Source organism: Festucalex cinctus, chromosome 9 (genome assembly GCF_051991245.1).
Source record: "Festucalex cinctus isolate MCC-2025b chromosome 9, RoL_Fcin_1.0, whole genome shotgun sequence".
In the NCBI taxonomy this organism is placed as follows: Eukaryota; Metazoa; Chordata; class Actinopteri; order Syngnathiformes; family Syngnathidae; genus Festucalex; species Festucalex cinctus.
This window is the reverse complement of record NC_135419.1, coordinates 17,882,194-17,894,545: the sequence shown is the minus strand read 5'-3', so window position 1 is coordinate 17,894,545 and position 12,352 is coordinate 17,882,194. Positions and strand designations below refer to the sequence as shown.

Here is a 12,352-nt window from a genome sequence, read left to right as displayed (position 1 = left end):
ATGATGGGTGATATAAATAAATGAAAGGGAAAAAAAACCAAACAAACCTGGCAGTTAAGGGCATTACAAATGATGACAAATCACATGCTGGAAAAGAGCAATATATTGTATTTGAAAAGTACGTCATTCAAGAAATGCATTCGTGACATAAAGTATAAAACAGGAACATTTGAAATACTGGAAACAAGTTTTTAATACAATTAAAGCAATATTTCTATACACAGTGAAACGAAAACGTGACAAATCTGAATTCCTAATAGTTGCCGACATCTTTGGCTGCTAAAACAAAACCACGCCAACGGAACTTGTATGTTATACTCAACCATTTTCTGCCACTTATCCAACAGGGGGCAAAAATAACAAAATAAGACAAAAAGTTATTAAACAAACCAATGTATCAAGTTTTAACTTTACAGGAGGTATGAATGAATGGTTTATTTGATGAATGCAACATCAGGGATTTTTCCTTCCGTCTGTAGAGACATAAAAAAGGACCAGTATTTTAGTGTCATCTAATAATGCAAATGGTTCAAAAGTAACTTGTTACCTGTAACTGTGTGAAGATTTGTGCCGCTTTGTTGAAGTCCCACTCATTGTCTTGTAAACACCTGCAATGAAGAAGGAATTTTGAGGCACTCGGAAAAACACCACTAAGAATATACTTGCAGACTCAAGATAAAGAAACTGACTTTTGGGACCATTCCAGGTTCATGCCCGACTTTTGCGAGAAGGCCGTGAGCATCTCTTGTTGCGGTGCGGTAAGAGTGGGCACCGGGCTGGAAGATGGCGTCGGGGCGGGCGCCACGAAGGCCTTGCGGATCTCTTCCGTTGTGGCCAGTCGGACAAAGAGCTGGTCGTTGACGATGCACAGGCTGAGGAACGCATTTGGATTTGTGGTCACAATGCATTCAATTACAATGGTTCCTCCACTTGAAACTGAAATCACTTGTATCACAAATCATCTTTCCCCATTGAAATGAACGGATGAATGCTATCCATCTGTTCCATTTAACCCAAGAATCTTTTGTCATGTATTTTAAATGTGAAAAATAGCACAGTGCATGCTATTTGTGAGCTATGTGATTGTTTTAAATACACGGTGTTCAATTTTGTTTTCCATTTTATTTGTATTCACACGAAAATTAAGCCGTACAGAAGGATGCTTACCCAGAATTCCCTGCAGGGACTGTGACGAAAACCCGAGAGAAGGCCATAGTGGAGTCTCGCGATTTTCCATTGACAGCAACTTAAAAAAAACAAAACATATATATATTATCACATTTTGAAACAAAAGACACCTTTTGTTCTTGATAAAAATTCTTTATTTTGAGAAAATGAGTAAAAATGACAAACTCACCTTCTTTGAAGACTCCGCTCACGGTGAATGACAGTAGTGTGTTCTGAAGAGAAAATGACAAGAGCAGTTATAAAACAAAACAAAACAAAGAAAAACCATCAGGGCTGCCCAGACAAAGCACTCACAGTGTAGGTATTGACGTCGATGGTAAAAGAGGCGGTGTCATGCTGAGTTTTGGGCAGCTCGTTAAGGAAAGCCACCACGTTGAGACGCGTGTGCTTGAGCAGTCTGAAGCGCATCGCTGTCAAGTAAACATCACAGTTACACACATTGAGAACATGGGAGGACAAATGATGACATAACACAAACTCGCAGTTAACTTAAATAAGAACTCACTGGAGTCTCTGACCCGCTTCAGGTTTCGACTGTCTTTGTGATACTCTCCCAGACTTGACCTAAAAACAAAGAAAGAGGGGGGGGGGGGGGTGGGGGATAGTACACAATTTCAGCGAGTCAACATTTATAGTGGGGGTACATTCCAGACCCAGATGTAATGGGTATGGGGTAGATGCCACGGACTTCCGGGTTTTCCCCACATCAGCGCCGTTTCCGGTCACTGCTGGTCTGCGTTCCAACACCCCCAACCCTCCAACCCCAAACCAAGACAGTATGTGCCTGCCTGGTCGGGTGGCCTATGAGGTCCGTGAATGTGCCTGAAGTGAACTGTGGCCAACAGAAGCTCCACCGTTAATGTGCTCCTCGTGCTGGTGTTTTTTCCAGCATTCAATAAACTGCTGAAAATATCATACTGTGCTTAATTTTTAAAGTTCATACGCATTCAGTCACAATCACAAATGCAGTACTGTGAAATGTGTGGACAAAAATAATACCAGCACCCTACATGCATCTTGTATTATGTATGAATACAGCGGAATACTACGTCTTAAATCAAATTAAGGATCGAAAACTACAGAAAAGTACGTTATATGCTGTTGTTTTACTTTGACATTTTACCTGGAAGGGTTTTGGTTGGAGAACGGTATTGTGAGGGATAACGAAGCACCGTCATGGTAAGCATCCAGAAGAGGCTGTCTGTCTCCCGAGTCGTAAATACTGTAGTACCTGACACAATCACATGAAACACAGGTTCAAGTGCTGTTGTGCCCTACTGTAGTCGTTTTTAGATTTTGCCGACAAACTCACTGTTGCAAGAATCGAAGGATGAGGCCCTTGATTTCATCCGAGCCGAAATAGCTTCCCTGGATTATTAAATACATATGATTGAATATAAGTTATTTGATGTATTATCACCTGGCTGCACAATTTAAACCAAATGTTTTTCACTATATCCCATGAGACAAAACAAGTAACCTTGCAAGGAGGAATAGTGGTGGGAGTTTCCACATCAAATCCGATGGGCGGAGGAAGGTCGTTACCATCCTAAAGACAAAAAAATGGGATCAGCATTAAAAAAATTTTTTTAAAGATGTCACACGCCAATTCTCTCAATCTGTAGTAGTGCCTTGAGATACAAGTTTAACTCCGTGACAATTCTAGTAAGTCAAAGAACAAACAAATCAACATTCCCAATTGAAATAAATGGAAATATTAGGGCTGGGTATCGATTCATATTTCTAGGATCAATTCGATTCACAAGGGCCCGATTCGATTCACGATTCACAACGATTTTCGATTCATTTGAGGAATTCATGCAGCACCTATTTTAGACAGTCAAAAGTACCAGTGCTGCAAATAGTAGAAACTTCTTGCTGTAATTTAATGCATTAGTAAAAATATGAATATTTACATTAAGAATTGAATCCATTGCAGTTACATTAATACTGTTTTATTTAACATGGCCTTTATAAAAACAATAAATAATTATTTAAATCAATTACTACCACAGTAAAGGCTGTGTAAAAAAAAAAAAAAAAAGGGACAAAAAACACTGACACTCATGACATTGAAGTTTTTGTGCAAATGTTCCAGTGGTGGTTGAGGGGAGGGGGTGGGTGGGGAAGATAAAGATTGATACTGGCTTCCTCCATGTAAGTGACACAGGCTTGGAAGCATTTGTTTGTGAGTGTTGGATGTGTCGTGTGTGTGCGCGTGTGTGTTGGGGTGGGGTCGATATATCGATAAATGGTTTTATGCATCGATATTGGGATATGAAAAGTTTGAACCCAGCCCCAGGAAATATCATTTATCTGTTTCAGCCACGATCCCTAAATTCAAAAGGCAAATGCACTGCCTCTTCTGGTGTCTGATCCTTGGCCACCCTGGGCCAATATAATATACACAGATTACAAAAAGATGACTTGACACATATATCGTAAATTGCTCTAATATTGGTTTCCTTCGCAGAGGGCTAAAGAATAGATGGCTATGCATATTTTTATATTGTCGATCTACATGTGTTATTTCACTGGTTGTGCTCAGATGGCCATCGCTTAAAAGCTTATAAATCAGACGATGCTATTCCTTAGCCTCTCTATGGCGTTTGCCATTATGCATTTGCATGAAGCTGATATTTGAACAAAGGACCGTGCCTTGAAAGACATACATTGGATAATCTCATATCTCAAGGCACCGATGTATATTGTGTAATTTAAGCAACATGAACACAGATAACCAAATGAGGTGAGCAGAATTTTTAAATATAAATCAAAAAGTACTCACAAGTTTAAGCAGGCGGGGAAACCTCTGCCGCATAGCACTGGCACGGGAACAAAAATCCAATAGGCATTAGATCATAATCATCATCATCATCATCAAGTGAACAATGTTAAATGTTATATATTGCTGCAGGTAGCTGTCTCCTGTTGGCCTATTTGATAGCACTGCGCGCCTTCAGCAACTCAAGTTTAAAGCTGCTACACTGCCACATCTGCAGAAATAATGGTCGTGTCAAATGTCATACACATGTAAATGAACTGGCTAGAAGTTTTAGGTTGGAATCTGGTCTCAAGCCTTTCTGTGTGGAGTTTGTATGTTCTCCCCGTGCTTGTGTAGATTTTGTACTCCGGTATCCTCCCACGCGCTAGTTAAGTGAACTGAACAAAATTATCTAAATTACCCATTCTCAATTCTCTTAAATGTTCTTAAATACGTGTCTGATTCAGGTACTTTATTTTTATCGTCTCATGTGGACATGTTGGCAATTTCCACAATACAGCCCGGCAGACAATTATTGCCTTTATGACCCATGCAGCGACTCTTGTTCCCCACCCCCATGTGCACTTACCCACAGGTATACTCACCCTCTCCCCCAATATGGGAATGGGGAAGCGACAACCACACTTTTCTAGAAGCACATACAAACACACTCAAAAGACATATAGAGCCAGTCCAACAAGACTGCACTGGAAATCAGCAGGCGCGTTCCTTCCGGAGTACTAAAAGAAAGTTTTTGTTAGGTCTCACACTAACCGACGGAAAAGAAAATGAAACGAGACGCAGATGCTTCGCGAAGACCTGAGAGTAGATAAAGTGGATGAATTGTAAGGAGAATCACAGAGCAGAACTCGGCATGAGAGGAAGCTTCTTGCTCCGTGATTATCCACAAGAGAAAAGAACTCAAGACGTTGGTTTCAGTGTAAGCTGGGCCCAGCCTCCCACTGCTCATCCGTTTGCATTAGCCCTCCAGCAGTGCTAAGGCAAATTAGTACTCGACTCAGCAATCTTAACATTAGCAAAATCCTACATTGAGTTTGAAAATTATAATGCTAAAGCCTTTGAGTAGATTAGACTAGTGATACCCTGCCATGCAGGATTGGACTTTTTTTTTTTTTTTTGCGCTCTGGTCGCAGTCACCAGCAGCATGGAAGAGGAAGTGTTTTACATCTTGTGGCCAGGTAAAACATCGATACCCAGTTCCGAATGTTTCCATCAGAGGCTCTTTCAAGCAAATTCATCCATTCCGATGATGAGCCAGCCGCCTGGTACGTCACCGCTCATCGACGAATGCGCGTCCCCCTCCACCCATCGGCTTCTCCTGTCCAGTCCCACTCCTCCACTGGTGGCGTGAGACCGCACACACCGGGACTGAGGCTGGGTAATCGTGACTGTGCCTGCCTTAGGTTGTCCCAAAGTTTTGGAGGTGGGATCTTACCCGTCATGGGCTATCCAGCCTTCCATACCCGCCTGATACGGGAAGCCGAATGGGCAAGGGTGTTGGGAGTCGAGGGGGAGTCACTGGCTGTGCATTTTTGTTACTTCATCCATAACGCAAGTTAGGACATGGGTTTATGCCCCTCTCTCATATACAGAACCACACTGCAGTCATGGAGTGCTGCTCAAGATCTTCCTTGCCCTTTCGTCATAGCAGTCCATAATGTTACATGACCCTCTGTCTACTTTAAGAGTACTAGCTTGTGGTGTGTTGGCGCTTGACTGCTGTTTATGGGATGCCTGCAGGGGATTTCAGCAGGGGGAGCGCTGGGCACAGCACCAATGAGAACCTTCGAAAAGAGCTGACAAAAGATCTCCCCACAGACAAAATTGGAGAAGACAGCTGCCCAAATTGAGAAGCTGAAAAAAAGAAAAAAGAAGAAAAAGTTAAAAAAAAAAAAAAAAAAAAAAAAAAAAAAAAAAGCGTAGAGATGTATTTTCAATCAACATCTAGGAGAGTAAGAAAAGTATTTGCAGTTGAAGTAGGAAATGTTAACCGCCAGGTGACACAAAACACACTATATATTTGACGGGGTGTGGGGGTATGCTTGGTTAAATAGTAAATCTGGAACCGACTGAGATCCTGCAAAGAAATAAGCTCCTTACACACAAACAGTGAGATCCTGCAAAGAAATGAGCTCCTTCCAGACAAACAGGGAATTAAAATCTAAATCAGCTGGCTCTCTTCAATCCAGTCATATCCCCTCGCTGGGATATACCTTTAATCAAGACAAAGCCTTCGTTTGGTCTTTTGTACGCATTTCTGAACATAAAGCCAGTCTGGCAGAGACATCTAAACTTTGATGTTCCCTGCACAGCAACTGGTCTCACCCCCCAGAATGGCCAACTAACCTGATGTATGATGCCTGGTCCTTGAAGAGGGCACACAGCGGGTTCCTGACCAGCCACAGCTCCACCAGCTTCAGGCCTTTGACTTTGTCCAGATCCCGGTCTAATTTCAGCTAAACATCAACAGTGGCATGGTCAGTGTGAAATACAACAAACACAAATTATGTTGATGAAAGGTTAGCGATTTCCACACTCACCTCATTGTGGGAAAGGTTGAGACACTTCAAATTAGGCACTTTTGTAACCAATTCACTAAGTTCATCCAATTTATGGATACGGTTGTTGCTCAGGTTCAAGCTGGTCAGCTAGCAAGAAGAGACAAGCAGAGGGAAAAGTTAGGCAAGTGGGGGTGGGGGGCATTATATTATAACATTAACATTCATTATATGCATCTTTCACAACACCTCTGGAATGTTCTCTTCAATAATCTTGATGACAGCTTCCATATTTGTTTTCCTATTTAGGATGACTTCGACGTTATGGGAGACCAGGTCTGTCACGATAAAACGTGATTCCACATTTCAGTACAAATAAAAACAAAGAGTACACAATTGAACATGTGTTGCCTAATATTGATGATGCTGCGAAATTATTTAGAACGTGTACTTACCAGGGTCTGTCCGGATGTTGTTCAAGTCCAGAGCTTGTTGTGAGCCATCAAATCGTTTTGCCATACATTGCTGTTGTAGAATCAAATAAAGACCACAAATAAAATCCCACAAATATTGGTTAATTGTACAGATGCACCAGAAAAGAAATATGGTGCTTGTCAGACCGTTGGCACTCAAGCGGAGTTCAACATCCATTTTGCAGGGAGACTGCAAATTAAACTTTGCAAAACGGATGATGAACTCCAATCCGACAGCGACCGTTGTGGAAGTGTTAGAGTAACGAGCTCGATATAATAAGTCTAAAAAGTGTTATACTTGAGTAGTGAAACACTTTCATGTTCAACACCTAAGATTGTGTTTTGTAACAGTATTAAGATAATTCACAATCGAAATATGTAATGGCTTTATCAAATATCGGCAAATACTCAAATTTAAATACTTGTGCGCAGTCTGCAAAAAAAGCAGTATGTGTGGACCACTAATTCTTAGAAAATACTATTTTTAGGAAGGTCAGAGAAGAATGACATCACCTCTTAACGACATGATGGAATTTCTGCATTATTTTTTACTTACCTTCAAATGCTCAATATCTTCAGGCTTCAGGTCAGACAGGAGGAAGTTAGGTGGATTGCTAGGATTGACGTGCACTTCCACCTTAAGGGAACAAACACCACATCAATAAAAAGAGGCCCAATGAACATGTTTAAAATTGACAGTGTTTGTGTATGGAATGGTGGTTTAATGACAGGTGATGTTTTCAAAGAATTACGTGAACTAACACACCTTGTAACCATCTAAGTCTGTGATCTTGTGGGAGCATTTATGCAGAGCGTTGGCTGCAGTGGCATCGTCCAAAAAGAAATGGGCTCTGCTATGATCAACATGGTACTGGAAGAGCAAAGCAGAATGCAATGAAAAACAACTCATCCAAAGAAAAGAAGACCTATTCTGCATTACACCAATGATTTGAGGCCGAACAAAGATGCTGCGCCTCACCTGAACAGGTGTATACGTAACAGAGCATATGTTCTGAAGCGCAGTCAATAACCATTTCTTGTCATATTTTTTTCCATGAGGAATCTAGATAAGCATATGACAGAAACATTAAGATTAACAGTGTAAAACAAAAATTGCAGATGATATACGAACTTGAAGTGTTACACACCGTCACTTTGAACCAGGTGGAACGGCTTCGGCCGCCGCCGCCGCCTCCACCACCACCACCAACACCACCACTTCGGTCTCCTCTGAAGTTTCCTCTGCCGCCACCCCCTCCTTTCCCTTGTCGTCTGCCGTCTTTTCGAAAGGGCCTTCCGTACGGGGTGCTGGATAAAGGAAATAAATTACCAAAAGAAACAAATGTATGGGATTTATCAAAAGTGCTTTTGTTAACAACCCAGGATTCTGTCTTCTCTGTGACAGAAAATACATCGATGTATGCGAATTTGACATTTTACAATGCATATATGGTTCGCTTTGGGGACTATGAAGCAAGCTTGTTTAAATGTTTACACAAACTATCAATTAGGGACGGGCAATTAATTTAAATGTAATCGTAATTCAAGTTTTGACTTTATTAAGAGAAGAATAGAATGTTTGAGAAGATGAACGTACTCAAAATGCAGGCATAAATGGGAATGAAGCTAAGAGTTTGTCGTAGTTTGGTTTGAACTCAATGAATGATTGAAATCACGATCAAGAAAACAATCTCAAAGAAATTACCGGTAATTGTTTTTATTATTTTTTTCCATAAATGCCATCCCTACAATGAATTGGCCACACTTACAATCTGTTCTGATTGCTGTTGTCTTGACTGCTGTCATTCATCGTCACATCTCCATCAGTGATGTCAAGTCTGGACCGTGGGCCTGGACCACCAAAGCCTCCTCCACTGCCTCCACTGCCATGGCCGCCACGCTGGCGGTCTCTGCGGAAGCGTTCGTAAGAGCGACCTTTATTGGAATTTCTGCCTTTGCGGTTGCGATTGCTCGGTCCAGTGCGGTCATCATGCTCTGAAAGATAAATGATACCACTTGTGTATTGTCATCAAAAATCAAAACCATGCAATTAATTCAATATAAAACTACAAGAATGCTTTAGCCTAATTGAAAGTGTCTTAAGTGAAAATTTTAATCACAGCTATCAAACACAAGGCCCAGGGGCATATTGTGTGTCTACTTAATGTTCCTTGATAAAAATGCATCTTGACATTACTCACGTTTAATAACACTGATATATTATCATATTTTCTTTTTCTTTACCAAACTACTTTAAATTTAACAAGAGCTGAACAATTTTTTTTAATTTATTTATTGGAATTCAAAACTGGCTATCCATCTATTTGTTTTATACCGTGTATAATATATAATAATTGCCCTGCTATTGACTGGTGATCAAGTCAGAGTGTACGCTGTCTCTTAAGCCCCAGCCCACACGTAGCCCTGGTGAGGATATGTGGAATAAAAAATTGGAAAGATGGATGAATATATAGTAACAAGCAGCCATTATGATCTTACGACAGAGTGACCTGTGACAAAAATTAGTTTGACACACCTGATACAAAATGTAGTTAAATTTATTTTTAAAAAAAGAAAAAAGAAAAGATTTTGGTCACAAAAAAATGTCGGCAAGATTTAGATGTCATTTAACAAAAGCGAAGACAAGTTGCAATTTTGGTACAGATTATAGTAGCAACTTGACAAGTGGTCGCCATCTTTGTGGAAAAAAAAAACAAAACAAAAAAAAAAAACCTTGAAACTTTCAAACGCCTTAAAATCCCCAATAAATTCAGAAAAAAAACTTGACTGCTTACATCTTAAGTACATGAACTATTCTGCTGCCCACACTGCTTTTCTTACCAATAATCTTCTAATCTGCGCGAGTTACCGGTAAATCAAGTTTTTAAGGCAAGTGTCTGCTTGACACATGACACTAATTTTGACCTGTTGACGTCTGTTTGTTTGGCCTGCCCAAAAATTTGGTGTATTATTTTTAACTGAAACGTGTCTGGCAATCATAGAAGGGAGTTCCCTCAGTAGGAGATGAAATGGAAGAATTGAGGAGAACGTTGACAAACCATTTAAAAGAAGATGATAAAAATCTCACAAAAAGCTTGGTGTCTTTGGAACGCTTAGTCCGATTTTCAAAATTCTGGCTATGCTGTATTCACATTGAAGTGATCTTTCCAACAAGACTGCATTTTGACAGATTTTCACTTTTTGGAAATCCTGTCACGTTGCTAATTTAGTAAGAAACCAACTAGATGCATACGATTAGCTTTAACAGGCCACATAAAATGATGTGTCGGGCCTTGAAGTTTGAGACCTGTGATTTCATATGCATCTACACCATATGTATGCAAATATGTATGCAACTATACAAATAAAAGAACGGTCAGTCCTGAGCCAGTACTGCTTTAAAGGTCTTTCAATCCGTGATTATATAATCTGGTCCATAAATAGATCTTGTGGAGAAAAGTGAGGCCGTGGAAGAAAAGGTTTACCTCCAGAAGTCATGAAACCAGTGCATCTAACCTCCCTTGCCAGCACAGAGCCTGAATAAACAAGGCACCAGAGAGGAAAGACGGAGTAAGATTAACGATGTACTGAAACAAATTACTTACCAAAGTAAGGGGCACCTTCCGCCATCTTTCTGCGAGGGCGTTAGGAAATAATACCCCAAAACAGCCCAGGTGGTTCACGTTGTTTTAAGTTTGGCAGGTAATGCGAGCTGAGTCAACCTATCTGCGCATAAAAATGCGAATGTAACAAAGAACAACCTCCGCAGTTGATCGTTAACAAGCTAACAGCTAAATTTAGCCCCAGCTTCGCCGCCTTCTGCTCGATACTAAAATGGCGGATGTGTATTGTGTACACGTTCAGCTTCCGGGTTACGTGACGGCGACGTACCTTACGTCATAATATATTTGAGCATGCGCTGTATACAATTAAACCCCTGGTAACGACGCATAATCACTACGGGCGGGCCACAGTACAAAACACTAACATGAAATGAATATACATTTACATTGGTGAGCTTCCATGCAGATATTTCCGAATTAATGTGAGTTAAATGGTCGAAATGAACTTACTCTGGTTAAGCGCTCGTGTCACCTGCAGGTTGGGGACACGTCTCCACTGCGCGTCCATGTCGTAAGGCATACATCTACCTACCTGGTTTACCTACATTAGCAAGAAAAAAAACTGTTGCTGCTTTAAAAAGAAAAGAAAAGAAAAAGAAGGTAATAGTTATATGAGCTAAACACTGTCACTTGACAAGGCCCGGCTATGTCACTGCTTTAGCTTTAGCTAGCTTCCAAACTTGGTCCGTTCTTAGCTGCACATAGTTGTAGACTTACCCAGAACATTTTTTTGCATTGTCCACTTATTGTTATTTCTATATTTCTTCTGGTGTTTGTGACGCGACGAAACGACAACACAACGACAACGTCGTTTTTTTTCTTATCTACTGCACACGTTCATGACACTGGCGTTATCGTCCCGCTTTTCTGTTTTGGCGAAAATCTAAATGGCGCCACCTTGTGACGTCACGACTATTGAGCATATTCGTATCATTCCAGTGTGTAACCAATAATCGTGACAAGTTTACATTGCATTCTAATTTTTTTTAATTCTGTGTTCATGAATAAGTAGAATGGTAGAAAAAACAAAACAAAACTTTGCGGTTTTGCGAGGGCACGCAAAGTTGTTGTTTTTTTTCTTCTACCATGTCACCTTAGGGTCTTGTATCAATACGCATATTTGGAAAATAAATAAATTAAATAAACCTAAATTTGTCATCTAATTCAGTTTACAAACCTTTATGCAGCCTATAAAGGCATAAAGTTGGCATTACAAAACAGAACAAAATAAAAGCACAAAAAAAGACACAAAGTAAAAATAAGAGCAAAAAAGAACCCAAAGTAATATGAAATACATAATGACAATTGGTAATTCTCTTTTATGCCTGGCAACAAGGTTCCACCATCTAGTGGAAGCTGATATAAATAGATGAACAAAAACACACTATTCATATTAAATAATAATTTTCAGATCGATTCATTGGAATTGGGTATTTTTTGCTGCACTTCTGCTGATTCCTCAAGACCCACTAATGTGCCTGAATTGTGGTTATTACTGATATAAACAAATTAATATCACCCTGGATTTTGTACTTTTTGGAGGCAATTTGAAGACTTCCCAGCAGTCATTGATTTAACTGCCTTTGTCCCAAATTTACACATGTTCTTTACATCCCTACATACAGTTCTTGTACATCAGTCATTCCTAAAACTAAGCGAGGAGCTTCCGAAAAGTCACACAAGATCAGTGATGACTTACTGGCAGTACACGGTCTTTGTTAAATGCTAATATTTGTACGTTGCATTTGTGTTCTGTCCAGTGAATTGCATGTGTTGTGTCTGTCA

At 40.2% G+C, this 12,352-nt stretch overlaps 1 protein-coding gene across 2 annotated transcripts; it reads right to left on the bottom strand.

Moving 5' to 3' along the window:
- Nucleotides 1-85: 85 nt before the first annotated feature.
- nxf1a (nuclear RNA export factor 1a) lies at nt 86-11,430 on the bottom strand. Of its 2 annotated transcripts, XM_077531931.1 has the most exons (23): nt 11,285-11,430; nt 11,018-11,108; nt 10,430-10,480; nt 8,714-8,939; nt 8,093-8,252; nt 7,924-8,007; nt 7,711-7,815; nt 7,501-7,581; nt 6,927-6,996; nt 6,721-6,809; nt 6,514-6,621; nt 6,320-6,429; nt 3,977-4,013; nt 2,669-2,737; nt 2,501-2,556; nt 2,312-2,419; nt 1,694-1,752; nt 1,483-1,598; nt 1,358-1,400; nt 1,168-1,246; nt 690-872; nt 548-608; nt 86-473 (listed from the first exon to the last, which is right to left on the bottom strand). In XM_077531931.1, exons 1-23 carry the CDS (start codon nt 11,291-11,293, stop codon nt 435-437), a joined length of 2,034 nt encoding a protein of 677 aa, XP_077388057.1. In that variant the 5' UTR covers nt 11,294-11,430; the 3' UTR covers nt 86-434. The 2 variants fall into 2 exon arrangements, with proteins under 2 accessions (XP_077388057.1, XP_077388058.1); XM_077531932.1 differs by lacking the exons at nt 10,430-10,480; nt 11,018-11,108; nt 11,285-11,430 and adding an exon at nt 10,550-10,806.
- Between the last annotated feature and the right edge of the window lie 922 nt (nt 11,431-12,352).